Source organism: Bufo gargarizans, chromosome 5, assembly GCF_014858855.1.
Source record: "Bufo gargarizans isolate SCDJY-AF-19 chromosome 5, ASM1485885v1, whole genome shotgun sequence".
Lineage (NCBI taxonomy): Eukaryota > Metazoa > Chordata > Amphibia > Anura > Bufonidae > Bufo > Bufo gargarizans.
Window position 1 is genome coordinate 307,259,655 of NC_058084.1, and position 26,871 is coordinate 307,286,525.

General features: G+C 46.7%; 1 protein-coding gene across 6 annotated transcripts in view; it reads left to right on the forward strand.

Annotated features, from left to right (window-relative positions):
• The window catches only part of ZCCHC2 (zinc finger CCHC-type containing 2), a 62,883-nt gene that overhangs the window by 12,692 nt on the left and 23,320 nt on the right, over positions 1 to 26,871 (forward strand). For all 6 annotated transcript variants that reach the window (XM_044293123.1, XM_044293125.1, XM_044293124.1 and 3 more), the window contains exons 2-7: positions 1,122 to 1,227; positions 8,755 to 8,831; positions 11,304 to 11,375; positions 13,363 to 13,472; positions 14,382 to 14,476; positions 15,870 to 15,941. In XM_044293123.1, coding sequence (XP_044149058.1) covers positions 1,122 to 1,227; positions 8,755 to 8,831; positions 11,304 to 11,375; positions 13,363 to 13,472; positions 14,382 to 14,476; positions 15,870 to 15,941 — 532 coding nt within the window. The remainder of the gene's footprint in view (positions 1 to 1,121; positions 1,228 to 8,754; positions 8,832 to 11,303; positions 11,376 to 13,362; positions 13,473 to 14,381; positions 14,477 to 15,869; positions 15,942 to 26,871) is intronic.

Below are 26,871 nucleotides of genomic sequence, written 5' to 3' on the forward strand. Positions count from 1 at the left end.
ATGAGAATCGTTATAAATCCTCAGGAATCCACACTCGCGCTCCTGTGTGTCTTCCCTGGCTGATTCCCTGACTCAGCAACTACAAATACACAAGCAACTGTCGATAGTGAAGTACTGCCACAGTTAAACCCAATGCAAAGGTTTTATTATACTTTAAAAGATAGAAGCATCACAAGGGATATAGAAAAAAAATACACGTTGACCCCATGGCTCGCCCAACTCGAGTTTCACAACAGCATGCCCTGGAAGAAACTGTTGTGAAACTCAAGTTGGTCGAACCATGAGGTCAACATGATTTTTCTATTTGCCTTGTGATGCTTTTATCTTGTGAGCAGAAAAAAACCTTTGCGTGGGTTTATCTCTGTGGCAGTACTTAACTATCGGAGGTTGCTTGTGTAGTTCTCCTGCTCTAGAGATCCATCTATTGGACTTATTGGAGACAGGGAATTGGCCAGTGGAGGAGTGGAGCCGCATTGCTGCGAGTGTGGATTAAAACGATAAGTGACACACCTTGTATTATATATTCAAAGGTGGAGCATTAACAGGGCTTTGCTATCATGAAAAATTTGTAAATGGTTTACATTTAGTAAGGTGAGTCACTTATTATTTTTCTGTCGGTAGCTGTGATGCTTCACATGCAGTCTGGCGACCATCTCCTGTATGTGAATACATACTCAGAACATGGCTTTGTGTTCCCCCACCCAGTACTACAGGCTGTCGCAGATCACATGCCTCCTGCTCCCTTCTTTCCCAGTCTCTCCCCATCTCTGGAGGAATAGAGTTTCACATGCTGGGCAGCAGATAATGCACACTTATAGCAAGCTCTAGCAGCAGCAAGACTGCGGCAGAATAGGCTTAGGGGCAATGTGGCAGTCGTCATTGCTCTTATTGCACCTAAGCTCCATTTCTTCCATTGGCCAGCCCCTCCCTCTTTGCAGCGACAGGGGCTGGCCACAGAAAGGGGTAGAGATTGGGTGCAACAAGAGTAATGATGATGCCCTCAAAGCCCTAATTTGCATATTAAGAAAACTTAACATAACTCGGGAATGGAAGTCGCTGGTGACAGATTCCCTCTAAATACTGTTGTTCACTGAGTTAATGTTTCCTCTTCTCTTTTGTAGGAGAATATTCATGAATATTTACCCAACCGTGATGGCTGCGACCCAGATGGCAGTGTAGGTGCTCGCAATGGAGTTGGAGCAATGGTTCACAATCTTCAACAAGCAGGTGTGTGTCATCCAGACGTCTTAATCATCCAGCTCATATTCTGCATTTTCTACATTTTTGATAAACTTACCACATCCAGTGGCACACAGGCCATTACTGCCTGATTACCGTTGTAGTCTGGAATTATAGAGATTGTCTGTCTATAGTTTATTCCTAATATTATCCATGGTCTGAAAAGCTTTGTTTGCTGCTATTACTATATGTAATGTACTGGCTTCTGGAGGACAGTACATTACACGTAGTAATAATGGCAAAGGAAAACCTTTTTCGTATATAGCAGTGCTACAGTGAGAGTAAAAATTTTAACCTATTGCCCATAAACCTAATCGTGTTTCTTTTGTCACTTCCGTTTCAGTAGGCCAGCCCCTAGATATGCCTTGGAGTACCAAAGCAAATGGCCGCAGAGTTAAGGAGCCCTTACCCCTTAAATAGCTGTCAGCCGAACACTCATTTGGCGGACTACTATCGCTCACAAATCCCTCATACGTGTTCTGTTCAGGCAGGTGTCTGTTTTCATTGGGGAGAAACAAGAAGGCTACTGCCAGACATCTCTGGTGATGGCTTATCTCTTGGGAGAAAACATGCCCAATTCTTTTCTCCCCCAACATATTGTGGATCGGAAGATCCTCATCCAGTCCGCAAACTGTGGGTCCGTGTGCATGCAGCATTTACCTAATAGAAATGGTCTGCGTGCGATCCACCTAAAATGCGGATCTGATAAGGACCCAAAATATGGTTTTATGCATGTGCCCTTAGGGTACTTTCACACTTGCGGAAGAGTATTCCGGCAGGCAGTTCCGTGGCTGGAACTGCCTGCCAGATCCGTCAAAACGCATGCAAACTGATGGCATTTGTCAGACAGATCAGGATCCTGATCCGTATGACAAATGTATTGAAACGCTGGATCCGTCTCTCCAGTGTCGTCCAGAAAAACGGATCCAGCATTTATTTTTTAGCGGACTGAGCATGCGCAGACCGCAATGCCGGATCCGTTTTGCCGGAACACTCTGGGACAGATCTGGCATTAACGCATATCAATGGGAAAAAATGTGTTCCACAATTTTGGATGGAGATAAAACCGCAGCATACTGTGGTATTTACGCCGTCCAAAACGCCGTTCAGTGACTGAACTGAATACATCCTGATGCATCCTGAACGGATTTCTCTCCATTCAGAATGCATGAGGATAAAACTGATCAGTTATTTTCCGGTATTGAGCCCCTAGGACGGAACTCTATGCCGGAAAAGAATAACGCTAGTGTGAAAGTACCCTGTGGACCTGTCTATCAAAAATGGGTTTGGCCAGCAATAGCCTAATGTGTATTTGGGCCTTTTAGAAATAATGTATTCAGTAATTCTAGTCATTCATTTAGAGGTGTTTTTTAACCAATTTCTGACCAGCGCCATACGGGTACGCCTGGTGCCATCAGGGACCTCAGCCTCCTCGTCCGAACTTTGGGTCAGAGTGCCACTGCTTTCTACAGGTTCATATTCTGACCCGCTAGATTCATCAGATGAGGGTTCCCATTCCTCATCCGACTGGGTCAGAAGCCTGTAGGCCTCTTCAGAAGAATACCCCCTGTTTGACATTTGGGCAGCTAAATTTAGGGGTATTCCCTGAGACTACCCAAGAAAAAAAAAAGCAAGCCTGTCTTACAAATGGGAGGCTAGCGAAGTACCGGAGGCCGCTGCGGTTAATAAAAAATATCAAAACTGTTTTTTTTTTTTTGTTTTTTTTTATTGCCGCAGCGCGTGTAAAGTGAATGTGCAGTGATAAGAAGAGAAAAAAAATTGTCACTGCGGTGGGGCGGGTGTGGGCGAACGCACGTGTGGGCGACCGATCAGGCCTGATCGGGCAAACACTGCGTTTTGGGTGGAGGGCGAACTAAAGTGACACTGATACTATTATAGATCTGACCGTGATCAGTTTTGATCACTTACAGAAACTATAAAAGTACAAATGCTGATTAGCGATACGCTAATCAGTGACTGCGGTGCGGTGGGCTGGGCGCTAAACAATCGCTAAACTACCTTACCAAGGGGCCTAAACTATCCTAAACCTAACAGTCAATACCAGTGAAAAAAGTGTGACAGTTTACACTGATCACTTTTTTCCCTTTCACTAGGTGATTGACAGGGGGCGATCAAGGGGTTAATTGGGGTGATGGAGGGTGATTTGGGGCTAAGTGAAGTGTTGGTGGGTACTCACAGTGATGCCTGCTCCTCTGCTGAGACCAACCGACGAAAAGGACCAGCAGAGGAGCAGGGAAGCCATTTAACACATCATATTTACTAATATGATGTGTTAGCTGGCTTCTGATTCGATTTATTTTTTTTTTTTTTAAATCAGCAACCTGCCAGCGACTATCTTTGGCTGGCAGGTTGCTGACGAAATACTCCTTTAACTTTTACCGGCCCGCGATGCGCATGCACGGGCCGGCTCTGACCGAAATCTCGCGTCTCGCGAGATGACGCACAGATGCGTCCAGGAGGAATGAATCAACCACCTTCCGGACGCATCCGTGCGTTAGGCGGTCCGGAGGTGGTTAAAGATGCCACCTACTCCCATAGCCCCAGGGTGCCTTCTGTTTCATATAGCAGACACCCATGGCTCATATGCCAGTCGCGGACATTTAACACTTCAGATGCCGTGGTCAACCCTTTCCCCCAAAAAAATGCATAACAAAAAAGTGTGAAACAACTGAAAATGTCATATTCTAGGTTCTTCAAAGTAGCCATTTTTTGCTTTGATTACTGCTTTGCACACTTTTGGCATTCTCTTGATGAGCTTCAAGAGGTAGTCACCTGAAATGGTCTTCCAACAGTCTTGAAGGAGTTCCCAGAGATGCTTAGCACTTGTTGGCCCTTTTGCCTTCACTCTGCGGTCCAGCTCACCCCAAACCATCTTGGGTTCAGGTCCGATGACTGTGGAGGCCAGGTCATCTGGTGCAGCACCCCATCACTCCCCTTCATGGTCAAATAGCCCTTACACAGCCTGGAGGTGTGTTTGGGGTCATTGTCCTGTTGAAAAATAAATGATGGTCCAACTAAACGCAAACCGGATGGAATAGCATGCCGCTGCAAGATGCTGTGGTAGCCATGCTGGTTCAGTATGCCTTCAATTTTGAATAAATCCCCAACAGTGTCACCAGCAAAGCACCCCCACACCATCACACCTCCTCCTCCATGCTTCACGGTGGGAACCAGGCATGTAGAGTCCATCCGTTCACCTTTTTTGCATCGCACAAAGACAGTGGTTGGAACCAAAGATCTCAAATTTGGACTCATCAGACCAAAGCACAGATTTCCACTGGTCTAATGTGCATTCCTTGTGTTCATTAGCCCAAACAAGTCTCTTCTGCTTGTTGCCTGTCCTTAGCAGTGGTTTCCTAGCAGATATTCTACCATGAAGGCCTGATTCACACAGTCTCCTCTTAACAGTTGTTCTAGAGATGTGTCTGCTGCTAGAACTGTGTGGCATTGACCTGGTCTCTAATCTGAGCTGCAGTTAACCTGCGATTTCTGAGGCTGGTGACTCGGATGTACTTATCCTCCGCAGCAGAGGTGACTTTTGGTCTTCCTTTCCTGGGGCGGTCCGCATGTGAGCCAGTTTCTTTGTAGCGCTTGATGGTTTTTGTGACTGCACTTGGGGACACTTTCAAAGTTTTCCCAATTTTTCGGACTGACTGACCTTCATTTCTTAAAGTAATGATGGCCTCTCGTTTTTCTTTACTTAGCTGCTTTTTTCTTGCCATAATACTAATTCTAACAGTCTATTCAGTAGGGCTATCAGCTGTGTATCCACCTGACTTCTCCACAACGCAACTGATGGTCCCAACCCCATTTATAAGGCAAGAAATCCCACTTATTAAACCTGACAGGGCACACCTGTGAAATGAAAACCATTTCAGGTGACTACCTCTAGTTTTGATGCCTTCAGTGTGAATCTACAATTTTCATAGTCCATGAAAATAAAGAAAACTCTTTGAGAAGGTGTGTCCAAACTTTTGGTCTGTACTGTATGTGTATATGTATGTATATGTAATATATATATATATATATATATATAGTAAGTAAGTATTAACTGGTCTGTTTTATCACATCGAATATCGTAAATAAAAAACTGTAAAACTGTTTGATAGACTAGAGATTTAGTTTTGTGGGAAGGAAAATATTCAGTAAAACCTGTAATTTACTCATTTAAATTCCTACTCACTTTAGGAAGTCCAGGAGGCGGTCCTATCAGTGATGACAGCCTTCCCTCTAGGTCTGTGTGTACACATAGCGGTCGGTCACTGATAGGGCCGCATCCTGGACTTCAAAACCCAGAAAGAGCAGGAATTTAAATGATTGAAATACAAGTTTTACTGAATCTTTTCCTATAAAACGACATCAATCTGCTTAGATGCTCCTGCTCTATATCATTCTGCCTGAAAAGTACACTGCATATTCATGGGGACAGGTTCCCTTTAACCCCTTCCTGACACATGACGCACTATTACGTTATGGAAGTCAGTGTGTTCCCACATCAACGTAATAGTACGTCATGGTGATCGGGTGGGCACCGGAGCGGTGTGCGCCCGATCACTGCAGGGGCCCAGCGGTCCCAGATAGCCGGGCCCCTGCTGTATCCGCTGGCATTGCTGTAAAAGCTGATGCCGGAGGATTAACCCCTTCTATGCTGTGGTCAGAGCTGACCATGACATAAAAGGGGTTTGCAGAGGGTGAGGGAGCCCAACGGGTCCCCGCGCTGCTGTGGCGGGGACCCGATGGGTGACAAGGCAGCCTGATGCCATGCAGAGGCTGCTCAATGACTTGCATGGCATCGGGATCCAGCCTCAGGCCCGTCTCCTAGGCAAGCTGTTAGTGTATTACTTCGTGTAATACGCTAACAGGCAATGCATTACGATACAGATGTATCCTAATGCATTGCAGACGGGATCAGACCCCTAAAAGTTGAAGTCCCAGAGTGGAACAGAAATAAAGTTTCAAGTAAAAAAGAAAAAAAAAAAAACCCTTTTCCCCTGACTTTATAATAAAAAATAGAAAAGAAAAAAACACACATAATGGGCATAACCAAATCCGTAAAATAAAAATAAAAATATAGCTCTCAGAACATGGAGACACTAAAACATAATTTTTTTTTTGTTTCAAATATGCTATTGTGTTAAAATGAAATAAATAGAAAGTATACATTAGGTATCGCCGCGTCCGTAACAACCAGCTCTATAAAAATATCACACAACCTAACCCCTCAGCTGAACACCCTAAAAAATAAAGTGCCAAAAAAGCCTTTTTTTTTTGTCACCTAACGTCACATAATTTGAAACGGCAAGTGATCAAAAAGGCATATGCCCCCCCAAATTGGTACCAATCAAACCGTCAACTCATCCCGCAAAAAATTAGACTCTACCTAAGACAATCGGCCAAAAAATAAAAAAAGCTATGGTTCTATGGAGACACTAAAACAGAATCTTTTTGGTTTCAAAAATGCTATTGTATAAAACTTAAATAAGAAAGTGTACATATTGGGTATGGCCATGTCCATAACTATCTGCTCTATAAAAAAGTCACATGACCTAACTCCTCAGGTGAACGCTGTAAAAATAAATAAAAATGCCAAAAAAATTGTGTAATAATCAAAAAATCATATGTACCCAAAGATTGTACCAATAAAAACGTCAACTCATCCTGCAAAAATCGATCCCCTGCTCAAGACGATCGGCAGAAAAATACAATAAAATAAGGCGTTCAGAAAATGGAGACACAAAAACTATTTTATTTTTTTCAATAATGCTTTATTATGTAAAACTGAAACAAAGTAGATATATTTGACATCATTGCGTCCATAACAACCTGCTCTATAAATATAGCACATGATCTACCATGTCAGATGAATGTTGTAAAAAATAACTGCCAAAACAGTTTTTTTTTTTTTTTTTTTTCGGGTTACCTTGTCTCCCAAAAAACGTAATAGAGCAATTAAAAATCATATGTACCCCAAAATAGTACCAATAAAACTGGCACCATATCCCCTAGTTTCCAAAATGGGGTTATTTTTTTGGGAGTTTCTACTGTAAGGGTGCATCAGGGGGGTTTCAAATGGGACATGGCATCTAAAAACCAGTCCAGCAAAATCTGCCTTCCAAAAACCATATGACGCTTCTTTTCTTCTGCGCCCTGCCCTGTGCCCATACAGCAGCTTACGACCAAATGTGGGGTGTTTCTGTAAACTGCAGAATCGGGGCAAAAAATATTGAGTTTTGTTTGGATGTTAACCCTTTGTGTTAAAAAAAAAATGGATTAAAATTGAAAACCTGCCAAAAAAGTGAAATTTTGAAATGTCATCTCCATTTTCCTTTAATTCTTGTGGAACGCCTAAAGGGTTAACAAAGTTTGTAAAATTAGTTTTGAGTAACTTAAAGGGGTGTAGTCATTTATGGGGGTTTCCACTATTTAAGCCCCACAAAGTGACTTCAGACCTGAACTGGTCCTTTAAAAAGTGGGTTTTGGAATTTTTCTTTAAAATATTAAGAATGGCTTCTAAAATGACATTTACAAAATGATGCCAACATAAAGTAGACATATGGGGAATGTTAAGTAATATTTTATGAGGTATCACTTTCTGATTTTAAAAGCTGAGAAATAAAAATAGAAATTCTTGGTTGCAAATTTTTTTTTCATTAATAAGGGTGAAATACATTGACTCAAATTTAGGACTCTCTCATGAAGTACAATGTGTCACGAAAAAACAATCTCAGAATGGCGTGGTTAAGTAAAAGTGTTCCAAAGTGATTACCACAAAAAGTGACGCATGTCAGATTTGCAAAAAATGGCTTCGGCAGGAGGGCGAAAAACTGGCCCAGGGTAGAAGGGGTTAACTTAAAAAACTAGAAAGTGATAAATATACAGAAAAAAATTATGGTTTGGCACAGTCCTGTAAAATTTACATTTATTAAAAAATTCCAGAATAAAAGGCAAACTGATCAAAAAGATGAAATGTTGCTGAGACGCTTTTATGTTTCACATGCTCCTGTGCTTTCTCATATCTAACATTTTAAAATGTTAGTATTAACCAGCATTTGAGAAATTTGTTCGGTCTTTTGCTGTCCAGATATAGTTGAGCGCATGGAGTTATCAGGAGCCGGGAGTCCATGCCCACTTGCATGTAATAGGACAGCATCACTCACCAGTCCGTGCAAACAACCGTTCAGTGTAGGAGCGCCAGCATCCAGATGGTCCGCGCACTCCTAACATTATGACATTTATTGAAAAATCCAGATTAAAGGGCTCGCAGATCCAAAAGAGAAGATGTCTAGAAGACGCTTATATCTTCTAGTTCTTCTGTGTTTATACCACATGTCTTTTTCCATATTTGTCCTGTTGGTCAGTGGTTAAATTGGAGATTTGCACAGACTAGTGAGCAATATTTTCGCCTATAATTGAGAAATATATGGTTAGAAATATATGCTCTAAGTACATGATGTGCCCCTCACCCATGGTAAATGTTTGCTTCATGTTTTGCAGCTGTTCACATTGCGAGTATAAGTATTAAGCATGTACAGAGGAGGAGAGCTGACAAGAACTCGGACTACACGTTCGAGGTGAGTGCGTTTATGAACCTTTTCTGAGGTTTTATTTTATAGCCCCTCTGTGATTTGATTGTACTTTTAGGGTCCATTCACACGTCCGTAGTGTATTGCGGATCCGCAATATACCCGGCCAGCACCCCCATAGAACTGCCTATTCTTGTCCGCTATTGCCGCGCTCCGGAAATGCGGATGCGGACAGCACACACACACTGCTGTCTGCATCCATTCCTGCCCCATAGAGAATCAATGGGTCTGCACCCGTTCTGGATAATTGTTGAACGGGTGCGGACACATTCTACGGACGTCTGAATGGAGCCTTACAATGTAGTTACAAGAGCATACAATGCAGTCACATTTTTTAAGTTAACCAGACGCTGCATCATTATTTTTTTTCTCTCCGTGAAGAGTTGGTCTATTGGTCTGCATGGGGAACTTGGTACTTACAGGCCCGTTGCACTTACTCTTAATGGACTGTCACTGCTCCTTTTTTTTCTTTTTTTTTTTTCTTCTGCCTAGAAATCCTGCAGTGTATTCTAATACTGCTCAAGTCATTGCATGGTGGGAACAAAAAAATAACTACATTTTTAATAAAATGTTCAAAAACATTTAAAGTAGGGGTGCACCGAAATGAAAATTCTGGTCCGAAACCGAAAATTCAGGATACCCCTTGACCGAAACCGAAACTGCCCTTTTGCCCAAATACTTTTAAAAGACCCCCCACCCCATAACAGTGCCATCCACAGACCCCACCCACCCCATAACAGTGCCATCCACAGACCCCCCCCCACCTCATAACAGTGCCATCCACAGACCCCCACCCACCCCATAACAGTGCCATCCACAGACCCCCACCCACCTCATAACAGTGCCATCCACAGACCCCCACCCACCCCATAACAGTGCCATCCACAGACCCCCACCCACCCCATAACAGTGCCATCCACAGACCCCCACCCACCCCATAACAGTGCCATCCACAGACCCCCACCCACCCCATAACAGTGCCATCCACAGACCCCCCCACCTCATAACAGTGCCATCCACAGACCCCCCCCACCTCATAACAGTGCCATCCACAGACCCCCACCCACCTCATAACAGTGCCATCCACAGACCCCCACCCACCTCATAACAGTGCCATCCACAGACCCCCACCCACCCCATAACAGTGCCATCCACAGACCCCCACCCACCCCATAACAGTGCCATCCACAGCCCCCATTGTACAATTAATAGATTAATAGAAAATAGCGGGGAGGAACTGGGAGGAGGAGCTGGGGGCCGGTGCGTTCACTGTTCTCCGGCCCCCAGCTCCAGTAGTTATAAAATGTTGTACAATTAATAAGAAATCTATTCATTTGGCCCCCCTCTGCAGTATTACATTCAATACAGCCACATCATACTCACAGGGCTGTCATCTTAATGCTGGCCGGCCGGGCAGAGGAGCGGCAGCGTCACAACTGACGTCATGTGCCCGGCCTACTTTCTGAATGAAGGAGGCGGCGCAGGCATGTGACGTCAGTCGTGATGCTGCCGCTCGTCTGCCCGGCCGGCCAGCACAGCCCTGTGAGTAGGATGTGGCTGTATTGAATGTAATACTGCAGAGGGGGGCCAAATTAATAGAATGCTTATTAATTGTACAACATTTTATAACTACTGGAGCTGGGGGCCGGAGCACAGTGAACGCACCGGCCCCCAGCTCCTCCCCGCTATTTCCGGCCGATATGTAAAAATATCGGCAGAAACAGATTAGGTGCATTCTCGGCCGATATTTTCGGCCGCCGAAATTTCGGTGCACCCCTAATTTAAAGATAATCTGTCACCAAGATCAACTTTATTAAACCAGGTTATATGAAACTAATAATGAAATTAATGGGTTCACATCGCGTCTTTCCCATCCGTTTAACGTATACAAAAAAATATATACGTTAAACGGATGCCTCAGACTGAATCCATACTGTGGCATCCATTCACCATAGAGTTCCATTGTGGTAAAAAAAAAAACAAAAAAAAAAAAAAAAATACATTTTTTACCGGACTGTGCAGGAAACAAGAACGTGGTGTGCTGTGTTTTTGTACTTTTTTTTTTTTTTTTTTTTTGAGTAACTTATATGTCAAATGAAGGCATAAAATGTGATGTGAACCCACCGTAAGTGGGTCTTTGGAATACCGCTTCAGCTCTACCTCTCCCCCTTCTTTTGATATTGACAGGGCATGACAGCCTCCTCTCTCCAATGTGGACTATCATGCTCAGTCCCTGCATCTTTCTCCTCCCCTCAGTGCTGGCGTAATGAGTTATAAAAAATAATTGTGAGATGGCACCTTAATTAAAAAAAAATATGCTATATTTTTAATGTAGACTTCATCCACTAGGGGTGGCCCGGTCATCACTCTAGGAGAGAAGCCCTGCTATAGTCTACGTATACAGTATCCAGATGCAAGTATTCTGTAGATTGGTATCTTATGCCTTTCTCTTTCTTTTAGGTAAAGTGGTCCGATAACTCAAGAACATCTGTTACAAAATCTCATCGGGAGCTGCAGGAATTTGTTTTAATGGTATATACAAATTGTTAGAGATTGCTAATGTTCATTAAAGAAGAACTCTTGCAAACATTCTTTATTCTCTAACCTGAAAGGTACATGATGTAATCAGTAGTGAAGGTAATTTTCTTACCAGTGACTGTATTTGTGAGCTAATCCCCTCCCTTCTGATTCTCAGCTGTCTCATGTGACCAGCACTCTGACTTTCCAAATAACACAGCATCTTATGTATGGACGCAAAGTCAGCTTTGCTATGGGAGCCTCAATGTCAGTCTCTCAGGAATGAATAGAGAAGTAACTGACTTCCTGTCCTGTGTCAGTTGGAGATGAGTGTTTGTCACAATACACAGCTGAGGATCAGAAAAGAGGGGATAACTCGTAAATAAAGTCACTGATGAGAAGATTACATTCACTCCAGAATACATCAACTACCTTTCTAACAGGTCAGAGAATAAAAACTACTTTAATGCAGATGGCTCAATCCAATTTCTTTAGAGGTCGGGGAGCACAAATATCTCAAACTACTGCACCTTATATGCTAGTGGCTTGGGGCGGCGTCTAGTCGTCCTGCTTGTATTTTGGAAATTGCAATTAGATTATACAGGTAAACTCGAAAAATTAGAATATCGTATAATAAAGTTCATTTATTTCAGTAATGCAACTTAAAAGGTGAAGCTAATATATGTGATAGACTCATTACATGCAAAGCGAGACATTTCAAGCCTTTATTTGTTATAATTTGGATAATTATGGCTTACAGCTTATGAAACCCCAAAGTCACAATCTCAGGTACCCTTTGCTCAGGGGGTATGGATTAATTAGCTGACTAGTGTGACACTTTGAGCCTAGAATATTGAATCTTTTCACAAAATTCTAATCTTAAGCTGCATTAATGCAATTCCTTTTAATTTGCATTACTGAAATAAATGGACTTTTGCACTATATTCAAATTATTTGCGTTTCACCTGTAGTCTCGGGCCACTGCAGCAGCGTTCTGAATGGTATTAGAGGACAGCTGACGAGAAGCCTATATTGCATATTATTCAAATCCAAAGATAAATAGCCTTAAAGGGAGTCTGTCCCATAAATCTCACTAATATAACTACCAGCAGTGGCCACCAGAACGTTGTAAAAGCGTTATAACCGATCCTTTATGTCAACTGGGTGTTTATTCCATGTCCAGGAAAAGCCCTTTTATTGCTGTGAAAAAAAGACTCCCTAGTGCCCAGATGGACGGGCTTGCCATTTAAAAGTGCCCGATCCCACTGCCCTTCCCAAGGCTTTTTCCCCTGCATGGCTGTGACATCAGGGGAGAGGTGGCCATGCGTTCTTCATTCACCGATGTGGGGCTTAACGTGAGCGCTATAGAAGTGAATGGAGATAGATGTAGGTCTCACGTCTGAGACCCGCTCCTATCTGACATTGGTTGGCATATCCTAGTGATGTCACCAATGTATAAGGTGAGTGTAACCCTTTAAGGCCCTATTTACTGAGCGATTTTCGGGCCTGCTATCAGGAACAGGAATGCTTGTTTGTATGAACTTGCTCCTATCACTCTCCTGCCGATAAGGAAAACGCAATTTTTTTTGGCTGCTTCCCATCCTATATCAGAATGAATGATTGACAGTTGTCGGCAGCACATTTAATCGGGCATGTGCTGCCAATTGTTAGGGATTGGGGAGGAACAATTGCAAATCACTTCTCCCTATTTGCTTAGCATACTAATGCAAACAAGTGCAGTCGGCGGGTTTATTATCAGGCCATGGTCCCACCCGAACATTGGGCAGTCTATCAAGGCCTTTACGCCTAAACTATTGTGATACAGTAATGTTTCTTCACAAGGGGTTTCTGGCACTGTATATAGATGTATGGAATATGTAGCGGTGTCTTTGTATGGATTAGTATTTGTAGATGAAGAATGTTTGTTTGTTTTTTATGGTATCTTGGTATGCTGCCTTACACGTTTCATGACATGAACAGATTTTCCTTTTCTTGTTTTAAGCTTCCAAAAGAGCTCTCCAATGAAAACCTTGATAAACCCATTTTAGCAGCCTTACAACTAGGGAAAAGGAGAGAAGAGTCTCACTGCTGTGACTTGGAGCTGATTGTAAAGTAAGTTGGGACCTGGATCTGCAGTTATTGTGGAGACATATTTATTTGGAGGTGATATGGGGCACACATCCACTGATAAAGTGTCATAAATTAAACTGGCGGGCGCACGTCTGCTGTGGTTGTAATGCAAAAGCAAACACAAATATGCTGTGGCCGGTCTATATACAAGCATGGAAGCGTTTTTATTCTAAGATGCATTGTTTTTAATTAAATTGTATGAGCCCATCTGCCATATGGCAAGTTTGTCTCAGATGAGAAGATTGCAGAACAGGATGGCGACAGTTACACATTTATTAGTCTTCCTATTTAGTAGAGGGATGGTATAGTTCTAGGGCTTTGCTTTATGATCACAAAATGATGGGATATCCTAGTGAGTTTTGTTATGTTCTTTATAAAGCAGACTTTCCTGTATGAACATTTCATATTCGGCTATTATTGACGTTCTAAAGTACACGAGAAGCAAAACACAACACTGATCTGGGAACCTGACCTGTCCATTGTAGTACATACTGGCATTCCCCACCAAATAAGAAGCATCATTTCTTCACTCTGCAATCTGCACTGTGCTGCTGTTATTCCTCCTAGAAATGTATTCATAAATTGCCAATAGTGTGTTACCATTCTTCTTGTTAAAGCAGTGCTTGGACAGGGACACAGTTGCCAATATAAATTTTAAAGAGGAATAATAAGGGAACAACATACTACAGCGTTTTATGAAAAGATGCTCCAGAATTGTTGCTTAGGTAATCACTAAACAGACATGTCCAGACAGGTGGTGGGTCCTCATTAACCACTTGTTCTCTTTTTTTATTTTTTGCAAATTTGTCAAGAAATATGTATGTACTGCATCCCTGCTTGTTTTGCAGTTTTCATTTTTTTTATTTTTTTATTCCCCCCCCCCCCTTTCAGGCAAATCTTTTCATCTCCGTCCCAGGCTCTACTTCAGAATCAAAAGGTCTACAGCTTTTTCCAGAGTATCCAAGCAGAACCTGCTCACTCCGGTAGTAAGTAATAACTGCAAACTTAGAATGCTGCAGCTTGGCTAATTTCTGCTTACTTCCCACTCTGAGATGTCTCCTTGGTTCTATGTTGGAAAAGATGACAATTACACTGAACATATAAAATGTGAGCCCGTGTAGTCTGGCTGAAAGTAATAGGACACTTACTGACAGTTCTTGTTTTGTGGCTTTTGAAATTTAACCAAATGCTTAAATAATATGGACACCTTTGTTAAAAAAAAAAAGAAAATGTTAGGTGTCTATTCAGTGGCGAGGAATCGCCGCCACATGTGCCACTGAGAGAAAACTGGGTAATGTTGCAGATTTTAGAATGACACATCAGATGTTGGCAACCTAATATGTGACTATTCTATGCAAAGAAATATCTCCCAGGGAAAGAGAACATCTCACCAGCGCCACCTTCTGGAAATGCCTTCCTCTGAGTCAGTCTGACTTAAAGGGGTTTTGCCATCACATACAATGGGGGCATATCGCTAGGATATGCACCCATTGTCTGAGGTGAGGGTCCCACCGCTGGTTCCGCACCTACAATGAGGACAGAGCGGGGAAATTAATGGAGGCCACACTGCGCCTGCGCAGCTGCCCTCCATTCATTTCAATGGGGCCGCCAAAAATAGCCGAGCACTGGCTCGCCTATTTCAGTCTACCCCATAGAAATGAATGGGAGCAGGGGCAGCGTGTTGTGCTCCCATTCACTTGTATGGGAGCAGCGCTAGGTGGTGGACCGACCTTGGTAAACCCGGGGTCCTCCAGCCACAGCGCTTCCCGCTCCATTCTCCTTGTAGGTGCGGGTCCCAGAGGTGGGACCCACACCTATCGGACAATGGGGGTCTATCCTAGCGATATACCCTCATTGTATTTGATGGGAATACCCCTTTAACAAGTCTTGGGACATGACAAGGGAAAATAGCCAAGCCAAATATCTATCCGTAGACAGCTGTTTCTGGTTAGTTGCAAAACGTCTCCATATACAGCTGTAAGGAGAGCTAGTACCCTGCCTGAGCTGCGTCCAGAATCCTACTTGGTACTGATGAGGGGAGAGAAAGGGAGTTTCACTATCATCACAAAACCACATTACTGCAGCAGCATGAAAATACAATTTAACATTGGCAGAAAGCTACAAAATTAACCGAAATATGACAAAACTTTGTGCTCTTAACCAGATAGCAACTATAAGATTTAAAAAAATAAAATAAAAATAGTATGACCAATTTGTGCTTTCCCCCCTCCCCCTGCATGAAACTCCCGCAAGGGATCTCACCTATAGAAGTATACAGAATTTTGCTTCATCCTAATAACATTGACTATACTTTACAGAAAATAGGTTAATTCTAAATCTGAGTAATTCTGATGTTCCATTGTGCAACATTTTCATCAGGTCATTTACAACCTAGTTCAAAGTATTGTAAAAGCCAAGAAGACAGCTCCGAGACCTCAAGTCAAGAGGAAGGTGAGTGAAATGTGTTGAGATCCAATAACTGTTGTTCTCAACAACACATTTGTCTCAGCTTGCATGATTCAAAAAGTTTAGTTTGTGTTTAAAACAAAAAAATAGTAGTCTTCTGTAGCTGTCTGGATCCGGCATTGCAGGATGGTACTGGAATGCCTGCTGATCCCATTATCTGTAATGGAGTCCAGTGGAGCTCTCGCTGCTACCGGGCAAATATGCAGAGAATTGGTGGGACAAAAACCGCTGTAGTGCCACGTATGTGAAACAAGTCTTACTAAGGCAGACTGCGGGCATTAGATAAAAACGACTTTTTCTCGCCCAATTCCTTGGGGGACACAGGAACTCTTGGGTATAGCTTATCTCCATAGGAGGCGTGACACTAAGTAAAAGACTGTTAAGCCCCTCCTCCAGCAGCTATACCCTCAGCCTGGAGAGAGAGACTTTCAGTTTTTTGCTTAGTGTCAAGGAGGCAAGACACCCTCTGCACTGCAGAGTTGTCTTTGTGAAGATTTTTTGATTTTTTACTTTTTTATTTTATTTTCACTTGATTTTTTTTTTTTTTTCACAGGGACAACAGAGTCGCAGCAGACTTCTCTGTTTTCCCGGGGTTGAGCTGCGCCAGGGCCGGTTATCCGCCCTGCTGCCTCCCCCACAGAAGAAAAGGAGGACCAGGGCAGCTCCTGCTCCCCTGCATCCCGCCAGCCCTGGGTCGCCCACCTGCAAGCCCCTCTCCAGCTACTGTCACTTCTGTGCCAGTGGCTGAAGGGGCGGCCCCAGCTGGATGGACAAGAGGGTGAAGACATCACATGGTGAGGTGGCTAGTGCAGCCATTCCGCTCCCCCTCCCTCCCTCCCTCTCCCTCCCTTCCTTGTGACTTCCTCCCCTCCGCTCTGTCTGTACTCCGTTCTGCTGACCTTGTTGCTCCGACTCTGGGGCGGCCTGTCGGCGGTGCCTTAATGTTACTTGTCAGTACTAGCGGCGCTCATGGGAGGGTTGTTAGGAGCGGCCGGGTCTTGTGATCGCCGTTCGCGCAGGGCCGCTATTCTACAGGCCCCTGTCTTTTCGGCTCCTGCCTTTCGCTTCGCTGCGGCGTGGGACATGTGGTGATTGGATGCGCGGATTGAATCGCGCGCGCGCGCGAAATTGTGTTCGGCGGGGGGCGGAGTTTTTTTTTCGTTGCCGCGTCCTGCTGGTTTTCAGTCAGGGGCCGGATGTTCTTCTTCCCGCGCCTCACTGGTCCCGCCTCCTCTCGTGCCTGCGTGATTCTGTGATCCTCACTTCAGAACGGACCACTGCTTGCCGCCGCTGATCTGCTGCTGCTGCCGCTGCCGTTCTGCTCCTCTGTGACCTGGTAGGACTGTTGACCCTTTCCTCCACTGCAGCCCCCTGGCCTGGACGCAGTTTTTTTCCACCAACATGTCTGACCCCTTAGTGCCTGCGGGACCCTGGTATCATACCTGCACCGCATGTAAGGCGCCCCTTCCTCAAGGGCAGCCTGACCCGCATTGTTCGCTTTGCAAAGACCCATCGCAGGGTCCGCCGTCTGTTGTGTCACCCCCTGGCCTGTCGGATCCCCCTGACTGGGCTAGATCCCTCTCCCAGGCTGTGGTTAGTCTCACTAGCGTTGTGGGCCGACTTGCAGATGTGTTGCCCTTGTCGCAGCCGGATGATTCCCCTGCTGGGCCCTCCGGGTCCGCTGTCCTGGCCGACCCGTCTGAGTCTCTCTCTGCAGGCGATTCCTCCAGAGTCCGCCAATCCCAGAAGCGGTCTAGGGCGGATCACCGGTCATCCTCGGACGCCTCGGTATCCCCCCCAAGGGTGCGTTCTCAGTCGGGCCCTTCCTCCTTGCAGGATTTGCCCTCTGAAGGGGAGCTGGTTGATTCCGATTGGGATATGGATTCGGCGCTGCCTTCAAAGCTGGCTTCCGCTGTGGGCCACCTCATAAACAGTATCCGTGATACCTTTAAAATTCGCGATGATCCTCCTGATCCTGAGAAAACCAGTGTTTCCTTTTTTCGCCAGAAGCAGGCTTCAGCGGTTTTTCCTCTCCATGCTGACTTTTCGTCAGTGGTTTCTAAGGCCTGGGCCCGTCCTGATGCACGGTTTACCCCGCCAAAAAAGTTAGATGTTTGTTATCCGTTTCCGGCGGATTGCATCACAAACTGGGCGTCTCCTCCTAAGGTCGACCCCCCTGTGGCCCGTTTGTCCAAGAGCACGGCTATTCCCGTCGCAGATGGTTCTTCCTTACAATCCACTGAAGATCGTCGTATAGAGGCCCTTACAAAGGGTGTCTTTTCGGCCTCCGGATCCGCGCTTAGGCCAGTCTTTGCTTCCGCTTGGGCGGGTAAGGCGGTTTCAGAATGGGCATCTCAGCTGGATCTGGAGCTTGAATCTGACGTCCCTATTCAAGACCTCCGTGCCCTGGCTCAACTTATCGTTCAGGCTGGAAAATTTGTATGTGAAGCATCCCTGGATGCAGGGGCTCTTATTGCCCGTTCGTCTGCTCTGGCCGTGGCGGCTAGGAGAGAGCTTTGGTTAAAGGTTTGGTCGGCGGACGCCGCGTCAAAGCGGTCTCTTACTAGCCTTCCTTTCTCTGGTGCTCGTTTGTTCGGAACCCGTTTGGATGAAATCATCTCGGAAGCCACGGGGGGGAAGAGTACCCATCTTCCCCAATCCAAGGCTAGGAGCTCCACTCGTGGTCGTCCCACCTTCTCCCGTTTCAGGTCTTCTCGTAGGGCTTCCGCTCCTCGCTCCGCCTCTGGTCCGTCCGCTAACCCTGTCCAGGACAGGCGTAAGAAACCCTTTTTTCGGACCCAGCCCTCCTGGCGCAAATCTCAACCTGCTCGCGCTCCCGCGACCAAGCAGCCCCCCGCCTGAAGGTGCGCCCCCACCCACCCGGGTGGGGGGACGTCTCCTCCTGTTCAGGGACTTCTGGCAGGCGCACGTCTCCGACGCCTGGGCTCTCGAGGTTGTGTCTTCCGGATACAAACTCGAGCTTGCGTCCCTTCCCCCAGTTCGGTTCTTTCGCTCTCGGGTTCCCCGGGATTCCCGAGGGGCGGCCGATTTCTTTGCTGCCGTTCGGACTCTTCTAGACAAAGGGGTCATCATCCCGGTTCCTATGGGAGACAGGTTCAAGGGGTTCTATTCGAACCTTTTTGTGGTCCCCAAGAAGGAGGGTTCGGTGCGACCCATTCTGGATCTGAAACGGCTGAACCGATTCCTTCGTCTTCAGCGGTTCCGGATGGAGTCTCTCAGGTCGGTGGTGGCCTCTCTGGAACAGGGGGAGTTCCTGGCCTCCATCGACATCCAGGACGCCTACCTTCACATTCCAATCGCACGGTGTCATCAGTGCTTTCTGCGTTTTGCAGTGGGGTCCGAACACTACCAGTTCGTTGCCCTTCCCTTCGGGCTGGCGACGGCCCCTCGTGTTTTCACGAAGGTCCTGGCCCCGGTCCTCGCCTTACTTCGCTCCAGGGGAGTTTTTCTGCTTCCATATCTGGACGATCTCCTAATCAAGGCGCCTTCTCTGTCACTGACTTCAGCCAGCGTGGATCTCTCGCTGCAGACCTTGCGCCAGTTTGGTTGGGTTATCAACCTACCCAAATCCTCTCTTGTTCCTTCCCGGCAATTGGTCTTTCTGGGGATGCTGCTGGATACCGATTCTGCGGTGGTTCGTCTTCCGTTGGAGAAGCGCCTGCTCCTCCATCGGTCGGTTCGGAGCCTTCTGTCCCACCGCCGTCCTTCTTTCCGGTTCAGCATGCGGGTCCTGGGTCAGATGGTGTCCTGCTTCGAGGCGATTCCTTACGCGCAGTACCACTCCCGCACCTTTCAGACGGCCATCCTGTCCGCTTGGGACAAGTCCCAGGAGAGTCTGGATCGGCATTTTCCCCTTTCCCCCCAGGTTCGCTCCTCTCTCCTCTGGTGGCTGCGGACCCCTCTTCAGGGGAAGTCCTTCCTGCCATTGACTTGGCTGGTGATTACCACCGATGCCAGTCTGCGGGGTTGGGGGGGAGTGTTTCCTCCCCGGTCCGTCCAGGGCACTTGGTCTCCGTCGGAGTCCAGACTGCCGATCAATGTTCTGGAGCTGAGAGCCATTCTTTTCTCACTCCGACACTGGACTTCGTTGCTGCAGGGTCGCCCTGTTCGGGTCCAGTCGGACAATGCCACGGCTGTGGCATACATAAATCACCAGGGGGGCACTCGCAGCGCGGCGGCGATGAGGGAGGTGTCTCTGATCCTTCGCTGGGCGGAGGTTCATGTTCCGGCCCTTTCGGCCATTTACATTCCGGGGGTGGACAATTGGGCGGCGGATTTCCTCAGTCGGACGACGATCGACCCGGGGGAGTGGTCTCTGCACCCCGACGTCTTCGAGTCTCTTTGTCTCCGTTGGGGTCGTCCGGACGTGGATCTCATGGCCTCCAGATTCAACCACAAACTTCCCATCTACGTGGCCAGGGCCAAAGATCCGGACGCTTACGGCGCGGACGCGCTCGTCCTCCCCTGGACGGAGTTTTCGCTCCTCTACGTGTTTCCGCCCCTGCCTCTTCTTCCGCGGGTCCTTCGGAAGATTGCGGCGGAAGGCACGCCAGCAATCCTAATCGCCCCGGACTGGCCGCGTCGTCCGTGGTACGCCGACCTTATGTTGCTTCTGGCAGACGCTCCCTTGCCTCTGCCTCTCAGAGAAGACCTCCTCTCTCAGGGGCCGATCTTCCACCAGCATTTAGGGTCGCTACGTTTGACGGCGTGGCTATTGAAACCGCGGTCCTGACGCGGCGGGGGTTTTCGGCTGACGTGGTCCGTACCATGATTCGTGCACGGAAACCGGCCTCGGCCAGGATTTATTATCGTACCTGGCGGGCCTATTTGGCTTTCTGTGAGGCCTTGGGGACTCCCCCTCTGAGGTTTTCCCTTCCTACGGTCTTGTCTTTTTTGCAATCTGGTCTGGTTCTGGGCTTGGGTCTCAGTACCCTGAAGGGTCAGATTTCGGCTCTTTCGGTTCTTTTTCAGCGTCCGCTGGCTCCGCTCGGTCCGGTTAAGACCTTTCTTCAGGGGGTTGCTCATTGTGCTCCCCCCTATCGCCCTCCTGTTCCTGCTTGGGATCTAAACATTGTGTTGGCGGCTCTCCAATCTTCCCCTTTCGAGCCTCTGCGCAAGGTTTCCCCTCGCTTGTTGTCTTGCAAAGTTTTCTTTCTCGTCGCTATCACGTCTCTTCGGCGTGTGTCTGAGTTGGCGGCTCTTTCTTGCGTGGAGCCCTTCTTGGTTTTTCACCAGGACAAGGTGGTTCTCCGTCCTGTTCCGGACTTTCTTCCGAAGGTGGTGTCCGCCTTTCACCTGAATGAGGATATTGTCCTTCCTTCTCTGTGTCCGACCCCGTCGCATCCCCGGGAGCGGGAGCTTCACCGTCTGGATGTTGTTCGGGCTCTCAGGATCTACCTGGATGTGACCAGACCCTTTCGGCGTACGGATTCTCTGTTTGTGGTTCCGGAGGGTCCGCGCAGGGGGCTGGCGGCGTCTAAGGTGGTTGTTGCCCGCTTTCTCAAGATGGCTATTGTTGAGGCTTACCGTGCTCGGGGCAGGGATCCGCCCTTTGGTGTTACCGCTCATTCTACCAGAGCGGTCGGGGCTTCCTGGGCTCAGCGTAATCGTGCCTCGGCTGAACAACTGTGCAAGGCGGCCACCTGGTCTTCTTTGCACACGTTCACCAAGTTTTACAGGGTGAACACTTATGCCTCGGCGGATGCTGCTTTGGGCCGCTTGGTCTTGCAGGCGGCGGTGCCTTAATGTTTACGGTGCCTGGTTCGCTTTTGATTGTGGTCCCTCCCTGTTTGTGGACTGCTTTTGAACGTCCCAAGAGTTCCTGTGTCCCCCAAGGAATTGGGCGAGAAAACGAGATTTTTGTATAACTTACCAGTAAAATCTCTTTCTCGCTCTTCCTTGGGGGACACAGCGCCCGCCCATTATTTTTTTGTTGGCCTTCGGGTGTTTTTTTCGGACTTGTTGGTATTGGTTTGGTTACTCCTTGCCTTTGTCTTGCACTACTTGGGCACATAACTGAAAGTCTCTCTCTCCAGGCTGAGGGTATAGCTGCTGGAGGAGGGGCTTAACAGTCTTTTACTTAGTGTCACGCCTCCTATGGAGATAAGCTATACCCAAGAGTTCCTGTGTCCCCCAAGGAAGAGCGAGAAAGAGATTTTACTGGTAAGTTATACAAAAATCTCGTTATTCCCAGACAACTCCTTAAGATCAAGGGATCCGTTTGGTTGCTATGGCAACCTCGGGCCCTCAGAAGGATCTCGGGCCTGCCATAGCAATGTTTCTATGAAGTCCTGCCTGTGGCAGGGCTCCATAGGAACCTAGCGAATCTCTAATAGACTGCAATAGTAATTCATTGTAGACTATTGGAGAAGCGATTAGATAATCTTATGTTCATCAGGTCAAGTGGAAAAAAAGCTAATTTCTTTAAAAAAAAGAAACTGCAAATTCAAGTGACCCCCTTTTCACCACATTTTTAAATAAACAAAGTCATAGTAGCAGAGCGCCAAATAACTAAGCTTTCACAAAGGAAAAGGCTACACTATCTTCCACCACAATTGGCACATTAAGCAGCCTAAAAATTACAAGTAAATTACTTTAGAGCTGAGAGACAACCTTATCGAGGCATACACCTACAGGGGATCAGCAGCCATGAAGGTAGGAGGAGAAAGCTAAGCTGGGGGTTTACCTTGTGCATATTCGAGAGACAGTGCAACCAAAAGGAAGAGAGAGCTGGACTGTGGATAAATTTGGATTAGGATGTTATGAAACCAACCTTTGGTGCTTTTGGAATTGTAGTTTAACACCTTAAGGACCCTGCCATATTTCACCTTAAGGACCAGGCCATTTTTTTGCAAATCTGACATGTCACATTATGTGGTGATAACTTTAAAACGCTTTTACTTATCCAGGCCATTCTGAGACTGTTTTCTCGTCACATATTGTACTTCATGACAGTGGTAAAATTGAGTTAAATTTTATTTATTTTTTTAATTTATAAAAATAGCAAATTTTACCAAAAATTTTGAAACATTTTCAAATTTAAATTTCTCTACTTTTATAATAGTGATACCTCCAAAAATCGTTATTACTTTACCCATATGTCTACTACATGTTTGGATAATTTTGTCACTGTCATTTTATTCTTTTGGACATTAGAAGGCTTAGAAGTTTAGAAGCAAATCTTGGAAATTTCCGAAACCCACTTTTTAAGGACCAGTTCAGGTCTGAAGTCACTTTGTGAGACTTGCATAATAGAAACCACCCAAAAATGACCTCATTTTAGAAACTACACCCCTCAAGATATACAAAACTGATTTTGCAAACTTGGTTAACCCTTTAGGTGTTCCACAAAAATTAATGGAAAATGGAGATTAAATTTCAGAATTTAACTTTTTGGGCAGATTTTCCACTAACAAAGCAAGGGTTAACAGCCCAAAAAACTCCATATTTATTGCCCTGATTCTGTAGTTTACAGAAATGCCCCATATGTGGTCGTAAACTGCTGTACGGGCACATGGCATTGTGCAGAAGGAAAGAAATGCCATATGGTTTTAGGAAGGCAGATTTTGCGGGACTGTTTTTTTTGACACCATGTCCCACTTGAAGCCTCCTGATGCACCCCTAGAGTAGAAACTCCCAAAAAGTGACCCCATTTAGGAAACTACGGGATAAGGTGGCAGTTTTGTTATTACTATTTTATGGTACATATGATTTTTTGTTTCCCTATATTACACTTTTTTTGTGAGGCAAGGTAAAAAAAATTGCTGTTTTGGCACAGTTTATTTTTTTTGTTATTTACAACATTCATCTGACAGGTTATATCATGTGGTATTTTTATAGAGCAGGTTGTTAAGGATGCAACAATACAAAATATGACTGGTTGTTTCAGTTTTACATAACAAAGCATTTAAAAAAAAAAATATGTAGTGTCTCCACATTCTGAAAGTTTTTTTAGTTTTTTGCGACTGTCTTGTGCTAATTTTTGGGGGGGAATGAGATGACTGTTTGGTACTATTATAGGGTGCATATGACTTTTTGATCGCTTGCTATTGCACTTTTTGTGATGTAAGGTGACAAATGTTTTTTTTCTCTTGAATGCATTGGGGGACACAGCACCATAGGTATATGCCCAGCTGCCACTACGAGGCTGACACTAAAAGTAAAAAGTGTTGGCTCCTCCTATCTGGGCTATAACACTGCAGATGCAGGAGCAAACCAGTTTTTTTTTCTAGTGTCTATAGGAGGCAGACACGACCTGCTTTTTTTTCCTGCAGGTTTTGCTGCAATTTTTTATTTATTTTTTCTTCATGTTTTTTTCTTGTTTATGCAGGTTTTTCTCCTGCTGCAGGTGGGTGCTCCATCGTGGGCTGCCACTTTAGTTGCACTCCCTGCGGGCGTGTACTTTGGTACTGCTGGTCTCCCAGTCCCCATTACTTTCTCCGCAGTGGCTTGCCAGCATTCCCACGGGGCCCGTCTTGTGTATGCTGATGGGGTGACCCTGCTGCGACTGAAGACGTCAGAGGGTAAGTACAGCTCTCTCCCCTCTCTGGGACACTAAACCCTTACTACCTTGGCCAGGGCATCTGTTCATGGGGCTCTTGGTGTAGTCACTGAATGGGACTCTTCCATTCGGGGACTCATGTAGCTGGACATAAGGACCTGCAATCCTGCCACCCGGTCGGTTCCTCCTCTTTCTGGTGGTCTCCTGGGGCATCGCGGCTCCCTCCGCTGGGGTCCTTATCTTTCCAGCCCCCCTCCCCCCTCCGGCTCATTTCAGAGGCCACGGGAGGAAAAATCTCCCTCCTCCCCCAGAACCGCCCTTGTCACAGTCGCCCTCCCCTGGCAGCGTCAAGGTCCCAAAATTTTCGCTCCTTTTGGGACTCTTCCTCCCGCTCGGACAAGAATTTGCGGGGGGGGGGGGCTTCCTTCAAGGCATCCTCCTGGCATTCTCGCCCCCAAGCTGCAAAAACCTCTTGCTCGACTTGCAGGAGTTGTGGCGTGCAAGCGTGGACGACTCATGGGTCCTAGATCGTCTCCTCCGGTTACAGGATAGAGTTTTCCACTTGGGTCGGTTTTTCATGTCGCGTCTCCCGTTAAGGCGGCAGATTTTTTTCCGGGCCATTCATTCCCTTCAATCCCTTGGAGTGATCGTTCCAGTCCCCGATTCGGAACACTTCCAGGGATTTTATTTAAATCTTTTTACGGTCCACAAGAAGGACGGCTCCCTCCAGGATCTGAAGGTGCTCAACTGCTTTGTTCGGACCCGGCACTTAAGTTCAGGTCAGTCCCTTGAGGAGGGTGAAAATTTTGTCGTCTATCGACATACAGAATGCATACCTCCATATTCCCATTGCCGTGGCCCATCAGTGGTTCCTTCGCTTCGCGGTAGGTTCTCTGCATTTCCAGTTTGTGGCTCTGCCCTTTGGCTTAGTGTCTGCCCCGAGGGTCTTCACGAAGGTCCTGGCCCCTCTTATCGCTCTCCTCTGCACTGGGAGGGGGGGGGGGGGCTGGCAGTGATTCCCTACCCGGACGACCCTTTGCAATTCCCTTTGCACAATTCCACTCCAGGCCTCTTCAGCTGGCGATCCTGTCCCAGCTGGGCCTCGACCGTCTGGTTCGTCTTCCCCATCTCGTCTGCAACTTGTTGTGCTGGTGGCTTCTACCTCGCACCCTATCGCTGGGCAAATCCTTTCTTCCCCCTCGTTGGCGGGTGATCTCCACGGACGCCAGCCTGACGGGGTGGGGAGCCGTCTTCGGGTCCCTCTCTGCTCAGGGCCTGTGGTCAGCAGCGGAATCCTCCCTGCACATCAATATTCTGGAGCTCCGGGCGATTTTTATTTTTTCTGGCTCTCTCTCATTGGACACACCTTCTCTCCTGTCTTCCGGTCCGAATCCAGACAGACAACTCCACTGCGGTGGTGTACCTGAATCATCAGGGGGGCACCATTAGTGTAAGGGTCATGGAAGAGGCCTCACGCATACTTCGGTGGGCGGAGTCCTTTGTTCCAGTCCTCTCTGCAGTCCACATTCCTGGGATCGACAATTGGGCAGCAGACTGTCCTTCACCCAGAGGTGTTTCTTCGACTCAGTCAGCGTTGGGGCACGCCAGGCATGGACCTTTTTCGCCTCCAGTCTCAACCACAAGGCATTACTTCGCGAGGTCCCGTGACCCTCAGGTGCTGGCCTCGGATGCTCTGGTCCTTCCTTGGTCCCAGTTCAGTCTCTTGTACCTCTTTCCTCCCATTCTACTCCTTCCCAGGGTTCTCAACCACCTGAAGTCGTGGATCTTTTGTTCCTGCTCACAGATGCGCCGTGGCGTCTCCCTCTACATCCCGACCTCCTTTCCCAAGGTCCGCTACTCCATCCGAGTTTGTATCGGCTTCGCTTTAACGACGTGGCCGTTGAGGCTGCGGTACTGAGGTTCCGCGGTCTCTCGGAGTCTGTTATCCAGACTATGCTCCACGCACGCAACCCCCAGTCTTCCAGAATTTATCATTGTACCTGGAAGACTTATTTTTCCTGGTGTGAGGCTGCTCAGTTTCACCCTCTCTACCTTTCTATTCCCAGAGTCTTGTCTTTCCTCCAGGCGGGCTTTGACAAGGGCCTTCGGCTGGCCTCTGTCAAGGTTCAGGTTTCGGCCCTATCTGTTCTTTTCCAGAAACCCCTGGCTTCTCGCCGCCAAGTAAGAACCTTTCTGCAGGGGGTCACTCACCGTGTTCCGCCTTTTCATCCTCATGTGGGACTTGAACATTGTTTTGGACACTCTTCAGGCCTCTCACTTTGAGCCTTTACAAGATATTTCTCTTTCCTTTGTCTCGTTTAAGGTCGCCTTTCTCGTGGCGATTACTTCTATTTGCAGAGTTTCTGAACTTGCTGCACTCTTGCAGATCTCCTT